This window comes from Prionailurus bengalensis, chromosome F2 (genome assembly GCF_016509475.1).
Source record: "Prionailurus bengalensis isolate Pbe53 chromosome F2, Fcat_Pben_1.1_paternal_pri, whole genome shotgun sequence".
In the NCBI taxonomy this organism is placed as follows: Eukaryota; Metazoa; Chordata; class Mammalia; order Carnivora; family Felidae; genus Prionailurus; species Prionailurus bengalensis.
The window spans coordinates 66,624,457-66,650,713 of record NC_057353.1 but is presented as its reverse complement, the minus strand read 5'-3'; the positions used below and the strand labels follow the sequence as shown (position 1 = coordinate 66,650,713).

The window sequence follows — 26,257 nt, the reverse complement described above, 5'->3', positions numbered from 1 at the left end:
GAAATAGAAATTGAGCAGGGCTCAAGACTGAGAGGGATGTGGAGGTGTGTAATTTCTAAGTACGGTGAGAAAAGTCTTGTACTCTGGAAGCACCCCTGGGTCTGCAGGATGATGTACGCAAGAGGCTAGACCCTAGACCAGGGTTTCCAGACAAGACCAAAGCAAAGACCCTGCCCGGCACAGTGACTCCAAATCCCACGGACTACACATATATGTCTAGTTGGCTCCCTGCCATCTCCCGGTCCCACAGCCACCCCTGAGCCACCAGCAGAGCACCAGAATCTTCAGCCTTCAGCTCTTTGAAACAGCGAGGGCTCCTCACTCTTTGGCCAGTAGGGTCTCTTGGCAGGTGACCTGGAATTGGACACACAGTGATGCTAGTCATTTTCTTCTGGGGGCTTGAATTGCCCAGGTTTCAGAGGTCATGTTGGAATGTGCACAAGCAGGGCAGAGAAAGCCATTCTGCAGAGACACACAGAAAGAAATGAAGAGTCCCCAAGCCTCCAGAACATGAGGCAGGCAGAGCCAGCCAGTGACAGATTCAGTTCTCCAGGTCTTTATGAAACCCTGCTATTTTGGTTTCGGGAGATAGTTGAGAACACAGACTTTGATGTCAGATAAAGTTGATTTTTAATCTGGTTTCTTTTACTCACTATCTGGGACTCTGGGCAAGTTACCTGTCAGGTCCTATTTCCTTGTCTACAAAAAATGGAAATAGTAATGTCTAATTCTGAGGGAGATATTTTGAGAGTTAATTACAAGGAAGTTAATAGAGTGTTCATAGCACAACCTAGTGCATAATAGATGCTCATAAATGTTGGCTCCTTCCCTCCCCCTCAGAAAGGACCTGACTGTGTGACTTAGAACTGAGAAGTGGGTGCCTGGGTGGCTCAGTCAGTTAAGTGTCCGACTTCAGCTCAGGTCATGATCCCGAGGTTCCTGAGTTCGAGCCTCGCATCATCTGTGCTACCGGCACGGAACCCACTTCGGATCCTCTGTCTCCCTTTCTCTTCCCCAACTTGCTCTCTTTAAACAATTAAACAAATTTTAAAAAGAAAAAAAAAGCAAGCTGAGAAATGCTTCTGTCTGCTCCTTCTGCTATTTCCCGTCCATTCAACAAGCATTGATTGAGCAGCCCTGGGCCAAACCCTGTCTGAGGGCCGAGTTTCCAAGAGTGAAAAAGACACCATCTCTAACCTCCAACGGTCCACAGCGTCATAAATACCACAACGGATAAAAGCATGGAGGAATTACAGGAAAGAGGAAGGACGGCTGCCTGGAGTAAGTGATCTCTACCTTGCAGTGGGGAACTCAATCATGCCCTCAGTCAAAAATCAGATTTTTTTTTAAATTTTTTTTTTTCAACGTTTATTTATTTTGGGGACAGAGAGAGACAGAGCATGAACGGGGGAGGGGCAGAGAGAGAGGGAGACACAGAATCGGAAACAGGCTCCAGGCTCTGAGCCATCAGCCCAGAGCCTGACGCGGGGCTCGAACTCACGGACCGCGAGATCGTGACCTGGCTGAAGTCGGACGCTCAACCGACTGCGCCACCCAGGCGCCCCAAAAATCAGATTTTTATAAATAAAGATCTATAAACACAGATTTTTATCACAACCCACACAATCTTAAACTCTTGCAAAATTCCCTTTTACTCCCTAACAGTGCCTAACATCTGGCATTTCCTAAGTATGTAAATTGTATTCAATAGTTACAAAGTGCCCTTCTCTCTTCCTGGTTTACTCTCCTCTTTTTATTTATTTTTATTTTTTTCAAGTAGGCTCCACACCCAATGTGGGGCTTGAACGCACAACTCTGAGATCAAGAGTCACGTGCTCTACCCACTGAGCTAGTCATGTGCCCCTCTCCTCTTTTTAAAAATGACATTATCAGGGGCGCCTGGGTGGCTCGGTCGGTTGAGCGTCCGACTTCGGCTCAGGTCATGATCTCACGGTCCGTGAGTTCGAGCCCCGCGTCGGACTCTGTGCTGATAGCTCAGAGCCTGCAGCCTGTTTCGGATTCTGTGTCTCCCTCTCTCTCTGCCCCTCCCCTGTTCATGCTCTGTCTCTCTCTGTCTCAAAAATAAACAAACATTAAAAAAAAAATTTAAAAAAAAAATGACATTATCCAGGGGCACCTGGCTGGCTCTGTCAGTAGAACATGTGACTCTTGATCTCAGAGTTCAAGCCCCACGTCGAGTGTAGAGGTCACTTTAAAAAATTAAATTAAAAAAATCTTTATGGGGTGCCTGGGTGGCTCAGTCCGTTGAGTGTCCAACTCTTGATTTAGGCTCAGGTCATGATCCCAGAGTTCTGGGATCAAGCCCACTTTGGACTGGGAATCATAAAGCCCCCTGCTTACGATTCTCTCTCTCTCCCTCTGCGCATTCCCCTGTGCTCTCTCTTCTAAAAGATAAATAAAAAAGACAGTATCCTAAATCCTCTCTATCAGTGAGGCAGTGGTTTAAAATTGGGGTCCAGATACTGAGTCCTCAATAGTGATAGGGGCCTTTGTGCTGTTTTCATTGTTAACAAAGGCCCGATGTTAATCATGTTTAACCTTTCACCAGGCCTTCTGCAGTCCCTCACTGCTACTTCTTTGCTTTCAACTAAAATCCTAACTCACAATGAGGCAATGCCAGTAGGCTCGGGCTGGGCAGAGGCTTGTATTGGCTGTTATATAGGAACTTGGATTCAAATTTTTAAAGGAAAACAAAGCAATTACTAATTAACGCAGTTTTATTGTGTGCACAAATCCTCCGCAACTTTGAGGAAAAATAACTGAAAGGGTTCTTAGTGGTGAAAATGCTGGAATCCCCTGAGCTCAGAAATCTTGAGTTCAAAGGGCAAAGAACTCTCTCTTACTCATAAGCAGCAATTCTGTGGCTTCTTTACCATTGCAGCAGAAGATTTAGTTCAGGTAGTTGTTGGGCCAGGAGGAGGCAGGGGCGGGGTGGGGATGTGGGGGGTGTGAAGTGGGGGCACAGAACCCAAGAGGATTGGATGTGCCAAAACTAAATAGCCTTTAAAAAGAAAAGGCTGAAAAAAATGATCTCTGCCTGCCTTTGCTTTGTTCTTACTTTGCTCCTGAAACAGGAATTTTGAATGAATGTGTATTACTCATTTGCTATCTGACAGGCACTTTACATGCATTATTTTAATCAATGCCCATGTGACAAATTGGGTCACACTGCTAGTGAATAACTGAACCAGGATCATGAGCGCAGAGAAATCTGGTGTATGAGGCTGTTTCAACACTATGCTGTATTGCTTATTCTGCTAGAACAGGACATATTAACATTAGGACAAATATGCTTACCTTTTTTAGACTCTCCATCACCTCTGGATGATGATATTATGGGTATCTTTTTTTCTGCTATTTTTCTATAATTTCTAAATTTTTCCTAATTAGTACTATAACATCTCTGATAAGAAAACATTTTCTTCTTCTTCTTTTTTTTTTTTTAACAGCCCTTCTATGGATGAATACATCAGTAGCTAATGTCTGCAGCCTGTCCTGATAAAGCCTTCCACTCAAGGTTGTTGGATATATGGACTGACTCTAGATTTGAGGACTGATCAGCAGAGAGGTGGATTTTGAAACCTTGGGGAGTGGATTAGGTTCCCCCAGGTTAAGTTTGTGGAATAGAAAATTGGGTTGAAGATAGAACCTTGTAAGACAAATGGTGGAAGAGGAACAGGTGAGTGGGGAGAAATAGGAAAACCAGGGAAAACCTGCTGTGTAATATGTCACAGTAATATTGAGCTGTAGCATATTGGCCAGTATTTTGTCAGTAATTTTGATTTTCTAGTCTCAAGGAGTATCTTGAAAGTATAAGAACTCTAGTAAATGTTAGTTTTATACTTCTGGGATTTGGTGTTTTTTCTCCAGAAAAAAATAATGGTCCTTGATCGAGCCTCCAGAGTAAACTTCTGTCCTCCATTCTATAAATGCGTGAATTACTCTGGTCTTTGTTATTGGTGGTGTCCCTTTTCTGGAAACATGGGGACTAGAGGTTCGTTTCTGTCTTTCCCAGCTCTTAGCCACGTAAAAATTGATCCTAAGCAACTTCTCTCTAAGCCCCAACAGCTTCATTTGCAAAGTGGGAATCATTGCGCCTTTCATAAGTTGTTAAGAGAGGATGTAAAGTGCAAAAACTGTGCTTAACACAGTGCCACAAATATCTTGAGTGGTGAAAAAAATACTACCTTTGAGTTTTAAAAAGCTACCCTGGAGCCTGTTTTTTGATGCGTGCAGATGAGGATCTCTGTCCATCTCCTGAAACGGATAAATCAAACACTCCGTTCCCGACTTCGGTCAGTTTGGGAGTCAGATAAAAATCCTAGTTCCACCGGGGCTCCATGCCAGCAGCGGGCCAATTCCCGCTTTGGGCCCCTCCTCCTCCAGAGACTACAAGCCCCAGCATGCCGCTCTCTGGCCTCTGGCGGCTCCGCCCCTTCCGCATTGGCCCGCACGTGGGCGCCGCTCTAGACTCCTCCTACTCCCGAAACCCGGCGGCTGGCGCGGGATGGAGACTGGGTGCTGGTTGCTGGGGGGCGAGTTCGAGGACTCGGTGTTCGAAGAGAGGCGGGAGCGGCGGCCTGGACTGCCGGCGTCCTATCGCGCCAAGCGCTGCGAGCCGCAGGTGAGAAGGCGGGGCCTGCTGGCCTCTGTCCGGGCCGCCGGCCTCGGCCTCCGCGGGTGCCAGGCGGGGAGCTCCTGGCAGCAGTAACGCCCTCCGCCTCGCCGGGCCGCCCCTCCCGCTGCGCTGCCCCTGTCCTCACGAGACCGGTGCGTTTCCCGAGCCCCACCGGTGGGCTCGGTCCGGCGGCCCCGCGCTGGCAGCGATTAACTCGTACCGGGCGTTTAGCGGGTCTCTCCAAAGGCTCGCTGACCTCACGTCGCCCCCTGCCCTGAAATCTTCAGGAACTCCGTGTGCCCACACTGATTCTGCAGCCGGGACCCTCAGAATCCCGTTCCCGCCCACTTTCCAAAACTGAACTCTTGGCCGCTCTGCAAACGGCGACGTCCCGCCCACTGGCCTGCCCATGGTCAGTGAATTCCTCCAGCCCGCGTCAGCCTCGCTCGCAGGGTCAAATCGCTCAATTATAGCCATTTCTTAGAGTGCACCTTGAATGCTGCCTCTTCCAGGAAGTCTTTTCTGATTTCCTCCTTCCAAGGAAATACGTTTGCCTTTGACTACTTTCCTCCTCCATTCAGTTTGTGTTACATCCCTTGTCAGGAGCGTCAAGCTCTTGGAGTGCTAAATGATCTCAGCAGAGTGGGTGCTTGACTTTGTGTCCTCTACAGTGCCTGGCAGTTTTTGTTCATAATAGCAACTCCGTGAATGTTTTGACTTCGTAGAATATTACTTTGTGTTACTCAATGGGTGTAAATCTCACCTCACGTATAAGAACTACTGTACTATTTATCAAAAACTTAACCTGTTCCCGGCACTGTGCTAGGTTCCTTTATATATGTATTGTCTTCATTTTTCTTTGAAACCGTTGTAGAGATCTCAGGCGCTCAGTGATTACGGAAATATGTTTGTTTTATTTCACTTTATTTCACATTCTTTCAGCGTTACCTGTAGTAGTTGATCGCAGTGTAGACTAAAAACAGGAACGGGCTTGGGAAGTCATAGTGGTGCCCCATCAAAAGCTACATACGGATAGTTATGAGATAGGATCCTGAATTCCAGCCTGGGCTTTACCACTTGCCTTTCAAGGTGTCGGTTCCTTTGTCATTGGGGAAAATGGCATTTGCTGGCTCCCAGGGCTGTTGTGGAGTGAAGGGGGCGAGAGACTGTCAGGTGTGATGTGCTGTATGCTTAGAAAAGTCAAAACCAGGGGCGCCTGGGTGGCGCAGTCGGTTAAGCGTCCGACTTCAGCCAGGTCACGATCTCGCGGTCCGTGAGTTCGAGCCCCGCGTCAGGCTCTGGGCTGATGGCTCGGAGCCTGGAGCCTGTTTCCGATTCTGTGTCTCCCTCTCTCTCTCTGCCCCTCCCCCGTTCATGCTCTGTCTCTCTCTGTCTCAAAAATAAATAAACGTAAAAAAAAAAAAAGTTAAAAAAAAGAAAAAAAAAAAAGAAAAGTCAAAACCAAAAATCGCTGGTCTTTAGGACTTGTTTGGTACGTGATACTGCTGGTGAAGCCAGAAAGGCCTTCCTCAAGTCTTGTTGGTTTCTTTGGGTGTAACACCAGGAATTTGGGTTAGAGGATTTGTTGTCCCTGCTCAGGTTCGGTGTGGGACGGAGGTGGGCCGCATCCAGCGCATCACCTCTTAGGGCCACCCTTGTTCACAGATCTCCCCTCCTTCCTCTCACCAGAAAAGGGGGTGTTTGAAGCCATCCCTGTTGTGAATTGTTGCAGGCCAGCAGGTTACGGGGGAGCATAAAGACAATCATTTGAAAGCCAGTTTTTGCGTGATCGTTTCCCAGTGGGATCATGAAAATTGGATGAAGGTTTGCAGTGAGGCAGTTGGGATTGGCGCTGTGACTGGAGAGCAGCAGAGCGCAGAGGAATTGTGGGTTCAGTACACGGACTGTTGTTGACTTACGCGGTCCTCCGGGGACAACAGAAAAACAGCAGTTGCCAGCTTTCTTCGCTGTGATGGGTGAGGCTAAGGAGAGAAACGATTTTACTGAGATAATAGGAGGGCAGGGATACCCCGGGCAACTCTTTTAGAAATGGAACCAAGCAATTTGGACATGATGGTAGAACCGTCACAAATGCAGTTGGTGTTTTAATAGCACTTACCTGGGGATAGACTACATTCAGACTCGGTGTGTTTTTCTGTGAGGAGAAGGGAGGTTGAGTTACTGCTTTGGAGCTGGAAAAACTGGCATACAGACTGCTTTTTGTTACACCTGTTTTCTCATCTTCATGTTCTTGATTCACTAACCAAAAATTCCCAGTTCACTTTCCTTCTTGTCCATAAGGTTTAAATCAGTAGAAAAGGGAATAAAATATGCCAGATGGACATTTACTCAGACTTCCTTTCTACAGGTCTTTGGCTTTTGATTGCATGGAAACCTACTTTCAGCCTTAATTTCTGTCTCTTTTGGTTAGATTCTACCTTCTGCTTTTACAACATTTTCATAATAAGCACTATAAAGATAATTCTTCTTCCCTATGTCCTTTCCATAAAGAGTTGTCAATACCTGTTCTGACCACTCTAAAAATGTCTCTACAGAGAAACATGTCAGCCTAAAGAAGCATTCAAGGGACACCTGGATGGCTCAGTCAACTTAAGCGTCTGACTCTTGATTTTGACTCAGGCCATGATCTCATGGTTTGTGAGTTCAAGCCTGGCGTAGGGCTCTGTGCTGACAGTGTGGAGCCAGCTTGGGATTCTCTCTCTTTCTCTCTCTCTATTTCTTTCTCTCAAAATAAGTAAATAAACTTAAAACAACAACAACAACAACAACAACAACATTTGAACTGTCCTAATTAAAATGTAGCTTCCCAGGCACCACAACCCCACTTTGAAATGCTATAGATAGAACCAAATAGGCCTGTGCTTCTTTTTCAGTTGAGAGGTTCCATGTGATGACTACGTTTGTTACTTATGATAAGTTTAATAAAAACTGAGCCATCACTAAAATCGTCGTTCTCGTCATAGGTTTTCCTGTGAGTCTCATCCTAAAAAAGGATCTTTTTTGGGGGTCTAATCAATAGTATATGGGAAATTACTTCTACTTGAGTATGAGGTGGAAAAGTATCACTTAATTCTCTGTAATGTGCTATTTTCACAATTTCTAGTGGTTTTATGAAGAAACGGGGAGCAGTGATGAAGTTGAAGCTCTAACTCTGAAGAAATTCAAAGGGGACCTCGCCTACAGACGGCAAGAGTATCAGGTAGAATTGAACATATCTAAGGTTGCACTGCCTGAAATAGGTTCTTGTTCTATCAGTTATAGCATATCAGTTATGAGTGTGTTGTTTGTGAGGATGAATTTAGTCTTTTGTGGTAAGGGTCTGTAATCTCAGAATCCCAAATTTCTGTCCTTTTCTACATGGCTCTCTGCCATTTGTTTTGTTTCCTGTAACTACAATATAGGGATCTTCTTGGGGTTCTTGCAGTCTGTTTCCCCAGGCTGTGTGTCTCCTCATTTTGTGACCCTCTAGCACAGATGCCTCATGGGGTCAGAGGAGCAAAGCACCCAAAATGTGTAAGAAAAAGAAAGAACTAACAGTTAGGTCCCAGCTTGCTTTACATATACAATCTCATTTCTTCTTCACAAGAGTCCCTTTGTTATTTTGCTGATGAGAAAAGCAAAGCTATATAGCCAGTTAGTGGCAGAACCAGGATTCAAACCCTGGTCTGTTTGGCCCCAGAGTGCTTTCCTACCATACGGTGATATTTTCCATGGTAGTAGGGGTTATATTCTCCAGCCATCTCTTTTCTACTTCTTAGAAAATAGTACTGACAAATGCTCAAGCCCTCCTTAGTTCATTGTAGAGTCCATTATAATATTACCTTCTGCCAAGAAAAAAATCATCCCTATAACTAAATCCTTTTTTCTACTATAGTTTCACCTCTTTTTTTCATCCCTTCTTTTCATTTCCTTTATTTAACAAATAATATGCAGAAAGCACTGCAAGAGTACTCGAGTGTCTCTGAAAAACTGCCATCTACAAATTTTGCCATGAAAAGGGATGTCCAGGAGGGCCAGGCACGGTGTCTGGTTCACCTGGGAAGGCACACAGAAGCCCTGGAGATCGCTGCAAACTTGGTAAGTGGTTTCATTGCTTATTTTCCATTTGTTGTCCGCGGATTGTTGAATAGTTTATTTTCTAAAAAACAAAACAAAAAACAACTTCTTGCTTGCAGCAAAATCTGTGGGTTTGGATAAGTAGATGAAAATTGGCAATGGTGTAAGAACTTTATTATGATGAACAGTTCAGAGCTCTAGACAATCACTTTCTTGTAATATTTTTTCTTTCCTGTGTTAGGCTCAAAATTCTTCATTGCCTGAAAATCTCATTTGTAAAGGTTTTACTCTTGTTAGGAGTAAATATTCAGAGTAGAGGGATCATCAGTGACTTTTTCTTCAGTTTTTTTTTAGATTTCTCAAAATTTTTACAATGAACATGGATTACTTTTGTAAACAGGAAAAAAGAGTTACCAAAAAACCCCCCAAAAAACCCTAAATATAAACTGAGCCAAGCTTAACATCCTTTTTTATTTTTATTTTTTCCAGCCTTTTAGAATCCCTTTTTAAGGGATAAAGAAAAGCAGTTATTTGCAGTTCTAGATTCTGCTTGTTTTTGTTTTCAGGTGATGGCATTTTTGGTTTACTTCTGTTTTGTGTGGGTGTGTAAATTTTATATGGGATTGGTCTAAGTTGACCAATCTTAGTTTATAGATGGCCAGTTTACCTCCTCAGAGGGAATTAATGAGGCACTAGGGCACTGATCTTGAACCCTGTGGATCAAGCCAAACAGAGGTCAGCCTAAAGTATGCACGCAATTGAGCTCGTCTCTTCCATGTCATTAACTAAGAGAAATCCCTAAATTTGCTTGCCGATGGGGTTCATTGCCTAGTACTTCAGCCTCCTGCGGTGAGAGGAAACCTTGAAAATTGTGTGTAGAATGTGGAAAACAGCTGTGTCTTGCTCTTCTCCTAAGTGTGGGTTAATTCTGAAGCTGGAAGGTAAAATTACCTCGTTGAGGAAGTAGACGGCACAGTGAACTTGGTGGAATTTAACAGTGTTCATTCTCAGTCTCCCGGGTCTACAAATTAACAACAACTTTGGCCCTTTTAGTACTTTTTCTAGACATCGGTCACCCGTCCTTCATTCCTGTTCCGTACTCTCCTGTCACCTCTCTCTTCCTGACATCTGCACATCTCTGTTGTGCTCGTTGTCCCCGCCTAACCCAGTGAAGGCAGTGGCGGTGGCTTTAGCGTCTGGGTTATTTTTGTGGTTCCCTCCAGCTTAGTTAGTCTGTTTCTGTGGCTCAGAGAAAGATCTGTTGCCAGTCAGCAGATGCAAGGTCTCCGGAGCTTGGGATGCTACCAGGCAGGGGGAAGGACCAGGCAGAAGACCTTCAGCTCCCCTGCCAGGACTTTGGGAACTATTCATCAGGCTTCTGGGCTTCCTGTTGGGGAAGGAACCAGCAGTGCAGGCCAGGGGCCTTACCCTTCCTTTGGGTCTCTTCACAGGATCTCAGTGGACCCTACCGATTTATATAGTTTCTCATTTCCTGGTACCTTGTATTTTATTTTTTAAATTTCTTCCCTATGTATAGACCCTTCTCTTTTGCTATTAACTCTGGTCTATTTCTGTTTGTGTCTTGGTGGCTGTTGTCCTTTCCTGTTCTGTAGGGGGACAGGCCAGAATACAGCATTGAACAAAGTAGACAGCTAGTTTTGGAGTGCCCATCAGGATATGAACATTTTATGCTCACAACTTTTTTTTTTTTAATGTTTATTTATTTTTGAGAGAGAGAGAGAAAGAGAGAGAGAATGTCAGAGCGCAAGCTGGGGAGGGGCAGAGAGAAAGGGAGACACAGAGTCTGAAGTCAGGCTCCAGGCTCTGAGCTGTCAACACAGAGCCCAACACAGGGCTCGAACTCACAAACCATGAGATCATGACCTGAGCCGAAGTTGGATGCTTAAGCAACTGAGCCACCCAGGCGCCCTTCGTGCTCACAACTTCTAATTCACTTCTCTTCTTAATGATTTTTGGACAGAATTTGTAATGGATTTTATTTATATATTCTTATTTCTTATTTAAATAATTTAAACATTTTAGAATAGCTGATGTACTCATGTGATAAGCTGTGGTAAGGACATTGCTTTCTGATGGTAAATGATTCTTTTTAAAATTTATGCACTCTAAGAGACTGTTAAAAACTGAGAACAAACTGAGGGTTGATGGGGGGTGGGAGAGAGGGGAGGGTGGGTGATGGGTATTGAGGAGGGCACCTTTTGGGATGAGCACTGGGTGTTGTATGGAAACCAATTTGACAATAAATTTCATATATTAAAAAAAAAAAAATTTATGCACTCTTGGGCACCTGGGTGGCTTAGTCAGTTAAGTGTCCAACTTCGGCTCAGGTCATGACCTCACAACTTGGAGTTAGAGTATCATGTCAGGCTCTGTGCTGACAGTGCAGAGCTTGGAGCCTGCTTCCAATTCTGTGTCTCCCATTCTCTCTGCCCCTCCCCTGCTCATGCTATCTCTTTTTCAAAAATGACTAAACATTAAAAATAAATAAATAAATTTCTGCACTCTACAAACATGTATTTCAGTCCCACCCTGTGCCTGGCTCTAGGTTCAATGCTAAGGTGACAGATGGAGCATATAAATACCTTGTGCATATACTGTTCACCAAGTAAACACATGTCTGCTCTTGGAAAGTACCCTTGAGGCACCTGGGTGGCTTAGTCAGTTAAACATCCAACTCTTGATCCAGCTCAGGTCTTGATCTCAGGGTCGTGAGCTCAAGCCTTGCATTGGGCTCCATGCTGGGCATGAAGTCTACTTTAGATAAATAGAAAGAGAGAGGGAAAGGGCCCTTTATTCTGTGACTTCTAGTGTGACTTGTAGCTCTGCTGCTTACTAGCTGGGTGACTTCAGGTAGGTTCTCTAACTTTTCTGTTGGGACTCAGTTGCCTCATCTATATAATGGGGATAATAATGGAATCTATTTTAAAGGATCATCATGTGGGGCGCCTGGGTGGCTCATTCGGTTGAGCATCCGACTTTGGCTCAGGTCACGATCTCGCGGTTTGTGAGTTCGGGCCCCGCGTTGGGCTCTGTGCTGACAGCTTGGAGCCTGGAGCCCGCTTCGGATTCTGTGTCTCCTTCTCTCTCTGCCTCTCTCCTGTTCATACTCTGCCTCTCTCTGTCTCTCAAAAATAAATAAATGTTAAAAAAAAAAAAAATTTAAAGGATCATCATGAGGATTAAATGAGTAAAGCACTTAGAATAGTACCTGGTACATGTTAGGACTCAATAAATATTAACTGTCTTCATCATTATTGCATTTCAGAAGGAGTTGCATTATTCTGGAAAAATCACACAAAGTCATTTATTTTTATTTAATTAATTAATTAATTAATTAATTTAAAGCAGGTTTCATGCCCAGGTGGGCCTGGGCGGCCCAGTCAGTTAAACATCCAACTCTTGATTTCGGCTGAGATCATGATCTCGTGGTTTGTGAGATCGAGCCCTGAGTCGGTCTCCATGCTGAGTGTGGAGCTTGCTTGGGATCCTCTCTCTTACTGTGTGTATCTCTCTCTCTCTCAAAAAAAAAAAAAAAAAAAAAAAATAGACTTTATATCCAGCTTGTATGGAGCCCAGTGTGGGGCTCAGGACCCTGAAATCAAGACCTGAGCTGACAGGGCACCTGAGTGGCTTAGTCAGTTAAGCATCTGACTTCAGATCAGGTCACAATTTCATAGTTTGTGAGTTCAAGCCCCACATCGGGCTCTGTTCTGACAGCTCAGAGCCTGGAGTCTGCTTCGGATTCTGTGTCTCCCTCTCTCTTTGCCCCTCCCCTGCTCTCGCTCTCTCGTGTTCTCTCTCAAAAATAAATAAACATTAAAAAAAAAAAAAAATTAAAAAAAAAAAAAAAAAAAGGACCTGAGTTGAGATGAAAAGTTGGACACTTAACCGACTGAGCCACCCAGGTACCCCCATACAGTCATTTAAATGGAATTTAATTTCCAGAGAGTTATTTACTACCTGTGCTATAAAAACTCTCCTATCAAAATCATGGTTTGTATGTAACAGCCTCTACCCCAACATACATTCTTTTTTTTTTTTTAATTTTTTTTCAACGTTTTTTATTTTATTTTTGGGACAGAGAGAGACAGAGCATGAACGGGGGAGGGGCAGAGAGAGAGGGAGACACAGAATCGGAAACAGGCTCCAGGCTCTGAGCCATCAGCCCAGAGCCCGACGCGGGGCTCGAACTCACGGACCGCGAGATCGCGACCTGGCTGAAGTCGGACGTTTAACCGACTGCGCCACCCAGGCGCCCCCCAACATACATTCTTAATATGAAATGTTATTAAACAGCATAAAGCACTTAGACTCCTTGTAGAAGAAAGGTGGCTTCTCTCAAAGTCTCTTGCTCTCCTTATACATAGAAGACATGAAGACGTATTACTTAGTTAAAACATCTGTTAGTTCCGAGGTGGTATGTTCTCTGTTAGGAATTCAGCATTGAACACTAAAACCTTTTGGGGGAGAAAAAAAGAGTCAAAACAAAAACCAGACTCTTAATTATAGAGAACAATCTGATAGTTATCAGAGGGGAGGGGTGGGCAATGGGTGAGATAGATGAAGGGGATTAAGGAATGCACTTGTGATGAGCACAGGGTGATGTACTCCTGAAACTAATAACAACACTGTATGTTAACCAACTGGAATTAAAATAAAGCTTACAGTAAAAAAGGCAAAGAAAATTGTAGAAGTTTCTGAAGGAAAACTTTAGGAAAGAATTTTATGTGTGGTCAAGACTAAGGTTGAAATAGATGAGTTTTAAAAAGTAAAAAAAAAAAAAATGGAACCTCATGTTTAGGAAGGACAGAATACTAAACAATGGTAATAAAACCAGATGTATTCTGTCATCGAGAAGGTGCAGTATCACTAAATAGGTTGCATGGAGCTTTATTTTCTATATTCTCACATAATGTGTAAATATTTGGAATCCTCCCGAAGCTTTCCCTCTCTGGCCTGTTTCTTCAGTCTGCATACAGGGTAGTTTTACTTGTATTTCCTGCTCAGTGTAATTCTTTGCAGGAGCTTGATCCGGAGGCTAGTAGGACCAGGTTTTCTTTAGACTTAAAGTTAACTGAAAGGTAATTTTAGTCTGCCATCTGCTCCTTATAGACTTTAACTTAGAAAAAGAAGCCTGTTTTCCCTAACCCACAGGGCTTTTGCCATATGGCAAGTTAGGCAAGAGGTGGTAACTCTGGTTAAAGAGACTTGAAAAGGATTTTCTGATCAGAAGGAAACCAAGCAACCCCTTCTGGCCAAAAATAATTGACCTTCGTAATAGTTACCAGGGACGGCATTTGGATTCAATTATGACGCATCATGAAGCACTGAGAGCTTCAGGGCTATCCTGTTTAAGATGTCTAAGCCAAGTCAGATTTGGAAATGGAATCCATTCGAATCCTCAAGGAAATTACCATTTGGAGTTTTAGAAAGCCTGGAATATTAAAATGGAACCATTAGCCCAGGGAACAAAAAAGTTGGCTTGGGTCTTTCAGCTACCTGGCTGAAGACAATAAAGATTACAATAAAACTTGGAGATCAACTGACATTTATGTTTTTGATGCTGAATTTTGTCAGGACATTGTCCCGGGAATTATGTTATGGTTATGACAAGAATGTTTGGGAATTTCTCATGGTTATTGGTAGGTAGTATATGTTTCTCTACGTTTACAACTTCAAACTTCGTTCTCTCTCCTTCTGTAGCTGCTGAAAGATAATTCTGATTTACAACATATGCAACTTGGGTTTTTAGGCATCTCCATTTTCACAGGGAAGAGATTCTGCTGTTTCAAGTTTTTAACTTTGGGGGCACCTGGCTGGCTCAGTCAGTGGAGCTTGTGGTTTGGGCCTCACATGGGGTGTAGAGATTACTTAAAAATAGAATGTTAAAAAAATAATAAAGTTTTTAACTTTTTTTTTCTTTCTAGGAAAATAAAGCAACTAATACAGACCATTTAACCACTGTGCTCTACCTCCAATTTGCTATTTGTTCAAGTCTGCAGAACTTGGAGAAAACAATCCTCTGCCTACAGAAACTGATTTCTTTGCATCCTTTTGATCCTTGGAACTGGGGCAAATTGGCGGAGGCTTACCTGAGTCTGGGGCCAGCTCTGTCAACATTGTGTGCGTCATCTCAAAAACAGGACAGTTTTACCTCCAGTGACAAAACCATCAAATCCTCCTTTACACACTCAGGAAAAGACTGTCTTTTGTGTTTTCCTGAAACGTTGCCTGAGAGCCCTGTGTTTTCTGGGGAAGCAAGCAGCAGTAATAACCAGAAGAATGAGAAAGCTCTGAAAAATATTCAGGACTGTGTGGCAGAAAAGAGAGAAGCAGTGTTGCTAGAGACTCAGATGAAAGCGTGTGCCTCCTTTATACGAACCAGGTAAAGGAAGAATAGATTAAACACCACATGGTACTAAGCCTAGAGTAAAGGTATTATTTTTTAATTTTAAGCTTCAGAAAGTTCTAGGCGGGACATTTGGTAGATTTTTGAGATTTTTCTCCTATAGTCTAGGTGAATCTTTTGAACTTGTCCTTTTAGTATGTAAGATTTAGATACAAACCTATATTTGCTCAAGAATATGATTTGTATCATTACTCAAGATAAAATGTTAAAGCTATAAAAGAGTAAAATTAAGAAAAGAAAATTAAATGTATAAAACATTGACAAAGGGGAAGAGGTCTTTTAAACCAGGAATTTTTCACCGGTAGGTTCCACAGAAATCTGCAGACAAAAAAATCTGCTCTAGTGTTTGAATCATTATTAATAATATGAATAAACAATATTTAACTCATTCTACAGAGAATTCCCATGGTTTAGGTACTCTGAACACTTTAAATCCATAGTAATAAGAGTTTAAGGGAAAAGGGAGCATACACTTTACCAATTCTGTAATTTATGAGAGAAACAGATTTGCTGAAGTCTCAAACGGTGCCAAAAAACAGAGTGGTGTGGTTGTTGTTGTTATTTTTAACTCTGGAGAATTCAAGAAATACTGATTCACAGTGAGGCTTACTGAGAAGTGGTATCTGTTTGGCAGATTTTAAACTTTATTCAGCAGATTTATAGTCTTGACTATGTTACTTTTAATTCAGAAGTGCATTGAATGGCAGTGGTGTGCCAGGCACCTGCCTGAGTCTGGGCTCATAACAATTGTTAAAGAAAGAGGCCCTTTCTTTCCACCACTCGCTGTGTGCTGTGCTGAGGGAAACACTGTATCGTCAGTGACAGGTGGCACAGGCGCTGACGGGGTGTCAGTAGTGTGAGCAGAACCTCGCGGGCCGGCGACAGGAGGGGTTCGGTGTAGCAGGAAGAAGGAAGCCTTTGCAGGGGCAGTGACGCCTCTGCTGAATGTTTCTGGGCACCTCGGTCAGCTGTACAGAGAAATGGGTACCACGTGGTTCGCATACGCCGTTTCACGTCCGTGCGCACCACTGCCCAGGGCGGGTGTTGGATTCCCACCCTGGAGACTAGGAGACTAATGTAGAATTCTGCCCAGAGTGGCACAGCTATGAAGTGCTGCCATGACCTTGACCCAGGCCTCTGACCCCAGAGCTTGTGTTCTTTCCAGGGTATCTTGCCGACTCCGTGCAATATTCCCCAGCTGAGAAGAGGCATGCTGGGTAAAGAGAAAGAAAGGGGGGTCCATGGGGTGGAAGCTCTGTGTGGCACAGTGTGGTCACGCGGTCTGCTGCGGTGACAGAGCATTGATGGTGGAGCCAGAGAGGCAGGCTGGAGACCGCGAGCCCGGGATGGCATAGTGAGGAGGGGGAGGAGGAGGAGGAGGAGGAGGAGGAGGAGGAGGAGGAGGAGGAGGAGGGGGGGTTTGGGGGGCAGAGCTCATTGTAAGGACCTAATAAATTGTTACTGAGTGAACGAATCTGGACTCCTCTACTTGTTAGCTGTCTGACCTTGCACAAATTAAACTCTCGGACCTCCGGTTTCTTCATCTTCACCTTCGTGGAGAAATGGGGAAATGCCTTCTTTGTGGGGTTGTGAGAGTGAGTGTCTGAAGGACTTGGTATAGTGCACACTGTGTGGTGAGCATTTGGTAAAGGTTGTACTTCTACTGGCATAAGATGTTAAATGTCATCTTAAAGAATTTGGTTCTTAAGCCGAAGGCCTGAGTAGTATTTGAAAGTTTTAAATGTCCCAAGTGGTGTGACAAGAGCTGTGATTTCAAGAGCGAATCTGGTGGCTGGAGGATGTATTAGAAGAAGGAGTTGGGATCCTGGGATGCCATGAAGGAGCTGTGGCGTCATCAGTGGGTGGCAGTGAGGACCTGACCTGGGACAGTGCAGTGGTAAGAAGAGGAAATGAGCATCACTGCAGGAAGGAATAGACAGGACTTGGGGACCAGCTGAGGCTGTGGGAAAGACAGGGAGGGAAGAGGGGAGCGGAGGAGTCCAAGACGAGTCAAGACTCTACCTTGGGTAGATGGGTAGGTGGTGGCACCTTCTGCTGAGACACAACACACAGGAGGAAGAGCAGAGCAGACTGAGGGTGGAATTAACATTTTGGTTTAATGTGCTGAGATTCAGGTGCCAGTAGGACACCCAACTGGAGCTTTTCACCAGGAGGAGTTGAGCTCAGAAGAAGGGAGCTAGAGATGAAGGAGATTAGCAACCGGATGATGGTGAGGAGTCAGGTCTGAACGCCTCTGAGGAGATTTGACACTGAGGAGGTCATTTGTGGCCTTTGAGAAGGCAGCTTCAGTAGTGATGGGTGACAAGGCAGATGGCAGAGGACTAAACAAACATGACACGAAGGAGCGAACGTAAGTTGTATTTTCGAGTACTTTCAGGAGCAAGAGGGAGAAAGCAAGGACATAAGAGATCAAAGGAGTCACAAATGTCCATGCTTCCAGAGGCCAGTTGGTACCATAAGCAGGTTTGAGTGAGTCAGGGGAATGTTGGTCAAGGCATGCTCTTCACCACACTCTCCAGTGACCTCCTGCTGCACCTACGTAAATGCTGTGGTGCTTTCCACGGGCTGCGAAATGTTATGGAATTGGCCTTGCCTTTCTTCTCCTCATTCACTAGTTTTCTTCTCTCTGGTCTAGCCACAGTGATCTCCAAGGTTTTCAAACATGTCAAGCTAATGCATGTGTCAGGGCTCCTTCCCCCAGATATTCTTGTGGCTGGCTCATTATTTGGGTCTTAGCTTGAGTGGTAACTCAGAAAAGCCTTCCTTCACTGCCTAAAATCGTCTTATTTATTTGTGATCTCTCGTCTTCCATTCCATGGAACGGGCACCTGTCTGTCTGTTGTGCTCACCAGTTTCTCCTAATGCTTAGAGTAGTGAGCGGTCCATTCTTTAAGACATGAAATGAACAAACAGCAGAGCTGAATGCTTCTGGGAATAGCAGTAGGGACCAGTCAGGCTTGAGGGGAACTGGAAAAATCTACACATTCGATATTTAAAAAAACAATGAAGTGGGGCGCCTGGGTGGCTCGGTGGAGCCTGGCTCTTGATTTTGGCTCGGGTCATGATCTCTCAGTTCGTGAGATCAGGCTCTGCTTTAGGCTCTGTGCTGACAGTGTAGAACCTGCTTGGGATTCTGTCTCTTTCTCTCTCTCTATGTCTCTCTCTGCTCCTCCCCTGCTTGTGCTCTCTTTCTCTCAAAATAAGTAAATAAACATAAAAGCAATTATTTATTTATTTTTTTTTTTAATTTTTTTTTTTCAACGTTTATTTATTTTTGGGACAGAGAGAGACAGAGCATGAACGGGGGAGGGGCAGAGAGAGAGGGAGACACAGAATCGGAAACAGGCTCCAGGCTCTGAGCCGTCAGCCCAGAGCCCGACGCGGGGCTCGAACTCACGGACCGCGAGATCGTGACCTGGCTGAAGTCGGACGCTTAACCGACTGCGCCACCCAGGCGCCCCAAAAGCAATTTTTTAAAGAAGAGGGGATATGTTGTCTAAAAAAATTTAAATAAATAAATAATAAAAAACAATGAAGAGAAGGGGCCACGTGGGAGGACAGGAGGGAGGAGGAAAGAGAAGACCAGGTTATGATCATGATGGGAAAGTTAGCAGTGAGACAGTTGCAAAGTGGTCACCAGAGGCTCATCAGAGATTTGACCCTGCTTTGGGTAATTGAAGTACACTGGAGAATCTAATTAGTCCTTGAGGTCAAGTTGCTGTGGGTTCTGGGAGATTGAAGGGTCACAGAACACTGACTTCAAAGGAACACATCCCAGCACTTTGTGGGAAGGAGCCTTTGATTGGGAAGCTTGTCCTTTTCACTCCAAATTGTTTGTGCTTTCAATCACTTGACTCCTACAGGAAGCCCTTTGAGGTTTCGCTTTCTAAAGATTTCTTTGAGAAGCTTTAGTCTGTGAATTTTAGAAAAGATGACTCTCCAAGGCAGTTTGCTCAAGTAAGAAGCTTTAGGGATTCAAATGAAGGCGAGTGCATTCCAAGCCTGGTAGGACTCCCATCCGGCAGCATGCCTGTGCTCTCTGGGAACATTCCCTCACTGCTTTCCCTTACCTGTGCCCACACGTTGGGACTTTTGTTTTTCAGGCTTTTGCTTCAGCTCACCCAGTCTCAGCAAACCTCGTTTGCTTTGGAGAGGAATTTAAGGACTCAGCAGGAAATTGCAGATAAAATGAAAGAGTTCGGCTTCAAAGAAGACACTTTGCTGTTGATAGCTGAGGTGAGTGTTCGCATAAACCCCTAGGGCTTTATGTGAACCGAGGCATCAGAGGTATTTTTCCTGGCTCTGGTACCGTTTTTAAAAAAAAACAGCCAAATCTCATCTCCTAAAAGGACCCTTTCTCCCTGCTTTACATGCCGTTTGATCACTTAATCCCCGAAAGCGGCCTCTCCGTCATCTTTCTCCTGCAGCATGCTAGAAGCAAGGGCTCAGTTTCATTTTCTTGTTGGTGCTTGTTAGTACATGCCTGCCTGAACACCATAAATGCCCCCAAATTGTTTTTTGAGTGCTGTTTAAATGAATGAATATTGACATTCTTGCAGCATTTCTGCGCATTTTTACCTCCGGTTGTTCTCCTGACACTCTTAACGGCCTATGGGACAGGTGGAGCTGGGAGTGACACCTGTTGGGACAGGTTGGGACCTGCCTAAGGCCAGATTTTAAGCGGCAGAGCTAGACTGAAACCCATCCGGCTACAGGTCCATTTTCTTTCTGCTCCACCTTCCTACTACCTCGATGGTTGAGAAATTCAAATGTCAGGGTTGTTTTTATTTTTTAACCTTCATTAGCTTTTTTAAAAATATGATGTTGAAATTTCTTAAGATAGAATTTGGAGATTATCTGTGTTTGTATTCAAGTTATTCACACTAGTTCCCTTTAGTATGAAATTGAAATTGACAGTTCAGGGACGAATCCCATGAAAGACCTTCTATCCATATCCATCCTAATGTCTTTCTTTCCAGAAACACTTACTGCATATCTAGATTGCCAGGCTCCCTCCTTCTCCAAGCTAAGCCCCCACTTGGACCCTGTTTTCCCTCTGGTGGGACCACGCCCCTCTATCTGTTCTCTCTGAGCCTTTTTCAACCTTTCCCCTTCCATGGGCCCTTTTCCTTGAGCCCACAGATGTGTGCGGACAGCCTGTCCCTCCTAAGTTTACTGTAGCCTTTCCTTGCTCTTTGTTTTCCTTCATCTTTCTGGGGTATTTATACCTACTGACCACTCACTTTTTGTTCCCTCTTCTCTTTACTTCCAGAGGCCACACCAGTCTGGTTTTCTCCTGAATTCTTGATATTCCTCTGCCTCTTGGGACTTCTGGTTTCCTTTGTGTCTTAAGTAACAACATTCTCTGAGGTTCCACTTAGGTTCTCTCTCCTCTCTGCCTGTCTCCCACAGAAGTCCTAACCCCACTCACGGTTTTAGCTGTCACCTCCTGGTTGATTACCCTCCACTCTGTGTCCCTGGTCCCATCTTAAACACTCAGACTAGTTACCTACTGAGTATTAATCTGAAATTGCTGATATCCTCCTGTCATTTCAAGTACAAAGTGTCTAAAGTGGAGCTGCTCATCAAAACACTTCCCAGTCAGTCTTCTGTCAGTACCAAGCAGAGAGGAGTTGGAGAGAACCATGTCTGCGTTCTAGACTTCATTCTTTTCATCAGTCCTGTCTGTCATTCTTCTTTTACCCAGACCTGGGACCTCACCAGCTGTGGGCCTCGTCTTCTCCAGTCTCATCTCTAGGGGGCACTCAGCCCACCCTTCCTTCAGGTCACCTTTCATTTCTCTGGCACCGCCAGCACCCTCATCCTGGTCACCTCATGCTTGGCTCACAGTGACCTCCTGGTTCATCCCTCCTCGCTTCCTTGCTTTCTCCCCTCAGATCTGTCTTAAACGTTGCTGCCACCAGGTTTATCTCACAGCATTGCTTCGAACGTGTCACCAGATGCCCAAAAACTAAAGTTGTCTCCACCATCACCTCAGAGGTCAGGTCTAATTTAGGCGCCTTCCAGAGAGTAGCCCCAAACTGAGGATCTAGTAATTCCTTACGCAGATCTCGTACATCCTTTAGACTGATCTGCACATCTGACAAACTTGTCATGGGTTTTCTCATCTCCACCAATTTACTATATTCCCATCCTCAAAGACCCCACCAAAGTCCCGCATCCTCTAGGAAGCTTTCCCTGAATGTCCCTGTCTGTGGCAACGGCTCCCTCTGAGCTCAGGTAGAGTGAATCCTAGAATAGATAGCTCTTTGCCCCCCTCCCCCCTCAAAAAAAACAAACAAGAATATATCTTATCTTTTCAACTAGGTTTTAGATTTCCTTATAAGGAAAAATATAAGGCATCTTTACAAGATGTCTTAAACATCTTCATATTCTTTGCGGTGCTTGATGCATCTGTGGACTGAGTGGAATGGTCGTTCTCCATCTGCACAACGCATGAGAAGTATCTGTGGAGCTTTTTATTTATTTATTTAAAAAAAAATTTTTTTTTTTCCAACATTTATTTATTTTTGGGACAGAGAGAGACAGAGCATGAACGGGGGAGGGGCAGAGAGAGAGGGAGACACAGAATCGGAAACAGGCTCCAGGCTCTGAGCCATCAGCCCAGAGCCTGACGCGGGGCTCGAACTCACGGACGGCGAGATCGTGACCTGGCTGAAGTCGGACGCTTAACCGACTGCGCCACCCAGGCGCACCTCTGTGGAGCTTTTTAAAAAAGACAAGTGTCTGGGCTCTCGTTGGGATTATAATGTACATTTCACTCTGTGCTCTTTTAATTTTACTTTGTGACATGAGTAGGATCCTGTGTCCTTAAATGTCCTTTCGTTGCATACTTTTTTCTCCTTTTTAGAGTTGTTTTATTTGAATTAGGATCCATATAAGGTCCACAGACTGTATTTGGTCTTCTGTCTCTTATGTCTCTTTCGTTCTGTAGTAGCTCCCCTTCTTTGCTTTTTTAAGATAAAAAAAATATACGTGACCTAAAATTTACCATCTTAATCATTGTTTAGTATACGATTCAGTACTTAACATGCACAGTGTTGTGCAGCCATCACCACTATTTCCAAAACTTTTTCGTCATTCCAAAGAGAAATTCTGTAACCATTAAGCAATAATTCCCATTCCCCCTCCCTTCGACAGCTGGTGACCTCTAATCTACTTTCTGTGTCTATGATTTGCCTGTTCTAGATGTTTCAAATAGTGGAATCATATAATATTTGCCCTTTTATATCTGGCTTATTTCACTTAACATAATGTTTTCAAGGTTCATCCATTCGTAGCAGGTGTCAGAACTTCATTCCTTTTTGTGGCTGAATCATACTCCATTGTGTGCACATATGTGCCACGTTTTGTTTATCCGTTCAGCTGTTGATGGGCATTTGCATCATTTCCACCTTTTGGCTCTTGTGAATAATACTGCCATGAACATTGGCATACAAGTATCTGTTTGAATTCCTGACTTAAAATCTTTTGGATATATACCTAGGAGTGGAATTTGCTAAGTCATGTGGTGATTCTGTGTTTAACTTTTTGAGGAACTGCCAAACTGTACTTTTCACTTTATATTCTGTTATTTTTACCTAACATTGTGACATAATGATGACCCCGTGTCTGTAAATACTGTTTGAGTATGTACTTTTTGATGGCCGGATAGTAGTCTAACTAGCTTTTGATGAGCTATCATTTATTTATTTAAGTCCTCTATATTGAGCATTTTTAACAAATAGCAAGTACCTATTTTAATAAGTCTTTGCAAAATAAATCATTGTATGTATTTGTCCCTTTTAGAATAGATTACTAGAAACAGAATCACTAGGCTAAAGTATAGTTTAAAGACTTGAAGCTCATTTCCAAATTGTGATTCAGAAAGGTTGGTTCACTTTATATATCCTGTATGAGAATACTGATTTCCCTTCTCCAATCCTAGATACTAGATTGCACCATGTGAGATTGTCAATAGTTGATCCTTTATACCTCTAAAGACAATTCTGTAGTATTTATTACTTTTTGAAATTTTCAATTTGGTAAAAATGGCATGTTTTAGTATTACTTGTTTGATTACTATTTTTTTGTTTTTAACGTTTTATTTATTTTTGAGAGAGAGACCGAGCATGAGCAGGGGAGGGGCAGAGGGAGAGGGAGACACAGAATCCGAAGCAGGCTCCAGGCTCTGAGCTGTTAGCACAGAGCCCTATGCGTGGCTTGAACCCATGATCCGTGAGATCATGACCTGAGCCAAAGTCGATGTTTAACCAACTGAGCCACCAGGTGCCCCTCTTGTTTAATTACTATTAAGATAAACAGTTTTTCATATGTTTCATATGTTTGGCCATTTCTATTTTGTGAAATACCAGTCATGCTTTTTCTTCATTATTCTACTTCTATGTTTCTGTTTTTCTTACTAATTTTTAAGAGCTCGCTCTCTATCCTAGGCTTACTAACATTTTATATGTTGCAGTATTTTCTTTTCTTTTTTAGTGTTTATTTATTTATTTTGAGAGCGTATGAGTAGGGGAGGGACAGAGAGGGAGAGAGAATCCCAAGCGGGCTCTGCACAAACCCCAAAGCAGAGCTTGGTCCCATGAATCATGAGATCACAACCTGAGCTGAAATCAAGAGTCAGATGCTTAACTGACTGAGCCACCCAGGTGCCCCTTTTGCAGTATTTTCTGAAGTGTATGATGTTTTTCTGGTATATAGAAGTTTAAATTTTTTTATATGGTCAAATATTTTTTTTTAATTTTTTTTTAACGTTTATTTATTTTTGAGACAGAGACAGAGCATGAATGGGGGAGGGGCAGAGAGAGAGGGAGACACAGAATCGGAAGCAGGCTCCAGGCTCTGAGCCATCAGCCCAGGGGCTCGAACTCACGGACCGCAAGATCGTGACCAGAGCTGAAGTCGGACGCTTAACCGACTGAGCCACCCAGGCGCCCCTGGTCAAATATTTTTGCAGATATTTTGAACCTGTGAATGATGTACCTGCTAATCCCTTTTTTTGGAATATTGCACATTTGGGTATTACTATTATTCAAATCTCTTTTTTTTTAATTAAAAAAAAAAAAGATGTTTGGTGTTATATCCCAGATTTTAAAGTTCTACGTTTCGTTGAGTCCAAGAAGTCACCAGTTGTAAGCCACATCGTTGACAGGTCACCAAAAGAAAAGCAAGATGCCGCTTATACTATGACACACCTGTGTTATAAGATACCTCTTGATGTCAGAAACGTTAAAATACAAAAACAAAAATTGTCTTAGAATGAATGAAAATATCATGCTTTAATAAATGTGGACAGTTGCCTGGTTAAGCTGTTCATCTCATTAGCTCTTGCCTCAAATAATAAGTAGCCCTTGAAGATTTAAAGCCAGAGGAAACAATTCTTTGAATGTGCTTCTAATCCATTATAATTTGCGTATTCATCAACACACTGGATCTCAGGGTTTACAGGAAACTTAGTCATCATCTAGTCCAAATCCCAAGTGACTTAAATTCCTTCTGTAGCATCCCTGCCAGGTGGCTCCCCAGCCTGTCATGCCAGTGGTATGAAATGTATTGGGACTTAATTTTAGTTCACTGTCCTTACTGAAGATGGGCTGATCACTTAGTGGGTTCAGGTGCCGGCTTTCCACAACTTTTGCTTGTCTTACCGGAGAAGCGAACACCAGATCTGGGCCTGACTCTGACCAGTAGGGAGCAGTATTGTGCCTTCAGAGGGCATGTGCAGCAATTCCAGAGGGTTGAGTCTTTCTGGGTCAGGAAAGGGTAGGCCCAGCTGCTTGCTACTCGACTGTTCACAGTCTTTGACTTTTTTGGACAACTTCTAAGAGGAAGAGTCTGTGCCCTCACCCCACCCCCAGCAGCTGTACTCTGCCCCAGCTCTGTTTTCTGGTTGTTTTACAGTGAGGGAGAAGGACTTGCAGGTGCAGTCTTGCCAACAGAAGATGCTCTTTGATTTAAGAAGGTTGACCAGGCGCTCTCTCTAGGCTGATAGCTGCCACATCAGTAGTTCAGTGATTTGTTCACTCGGGAAGACAAGAGGAGAAATACAGGGTATTTTACACATGTGGTCCTTGGATTGCTACTTCTAAACAAACAGCTTTTCAATATGTTGGAATTGTTGGAATTGTCCCCTGGCTGCTAAAGTATTCTGCTTTTTTTGGTATGAAATCCTTTACTCTTGATGAATAGCATAGTCTTCCATTCTGCGCACGCTGCCCCTTTTATTGGGACAGGTTTTTGTGTTTTTTTTTTCCCTCCTGCTACAGGTTATGGGAGAAGATATCGTCCCAGAAAAAATAAAAGATGAGGTTCACACAGAGGTGAAGTGTGTTGGCCCTACAGCCCTGACTGCCTTGGTGATTGCATCTTCGAAAGAATTTGAAGACAAATGGTTCAGAAAGATCAAAGACCACTTCTGTCCCTTTGAAAATCAGTTCCAAACAGAGATACAAATCTTGGTTTAGTGGTCCCTTTAAAAAAAAAAAAAAATCCTGTACTGTTTTAATTGTTCTTGTTTATTTCAGATAGAATGCACTGCCATTCATTGAATATAATGGATTTGAAATAATTATTTGTTTTATAAAAACGGCTTCTCTTCAGATTATTTCTTCTGTGTTCAGTTTCTTGATTTTTTGTTTGTTTTCTTTGTAGATTTTTGCCATTCACTTATCTTAGACCTACTACCCCTTTAGAAGATATCTGTTGGAAGTGTATAAAAGAGCCTTTTAGGTATTACAGTCTTTTAAAAACAGGAACTGTGTTATAATCAGCAGTAAAAGTGGCCACGTTGTTTAGGTAAATTCAGGAAAGAACAAGAATGTTGAGATGTAGCAGTAAACCGTTTCTAAGAAGGGAGTGTCAAGGTCTGCGATTTTGCGTGTGGGCCTAAACAAAAGAGTACACATGGGGTGGGCTGTATTACAGGGGAAGAGCCCTGAGCTGAGGAAACACAGGTCTTCTCTAACAGGCAGTAGTCAGCATGCTTGCCTGCCGCTCCAGAGGACGATACGGTCTCTTTTGTAAGGCTGTTTGCTATGCAGACATCACTGAAAAGATGGTCTGGAATGAAG

The 26,257-nt window shown here is 43.6% G+C and overlaps 1 protein-coding gene across 2 annotated transcripts; it reads left to right on the top strand.

Moving 5' to 3' along the window:
* The first annotated feature begins 4,472 nt into the window (after window positions 1-4,472).
* Window positions 4,473-25,791, top strand: CF2H8orf76 (chromosome F2 C8orf76 homolog). 2 transcript variants are annotated; one of them, XM_043601690.1, is made up of 6 exons: window positions 4,473-4,645; window positions 7,764-7,859; window positions 8,594-8,737; window positions 14,665-15,122; window positions 19,271-19,403; window positions 25,454-25,791. In XM_043601690.1, exons 1-6 carry the CDS (start codon window positions 4,529-4,531, stop codon window positions 25,649-25,651), a joined length of 1,146 nt encoding a protein of 381 aa, XP_043457625.1. In that variant the 5' UTR covers window positions 4,473-4,528; the 3' UTR covers window positions 25,652-25,791. The 2 variants fall into 2 exon arrangements, with proteins under 2 accessions (XP_043457625.1, XP_043457626.1); XM_043601691.1 differs by lacking the exon at window positions 4,473-4,645 and adding an exon at window positions 4,695-5,051.
* Window positions 25,792-26,257: the final 466 nt, after the last annotated feature.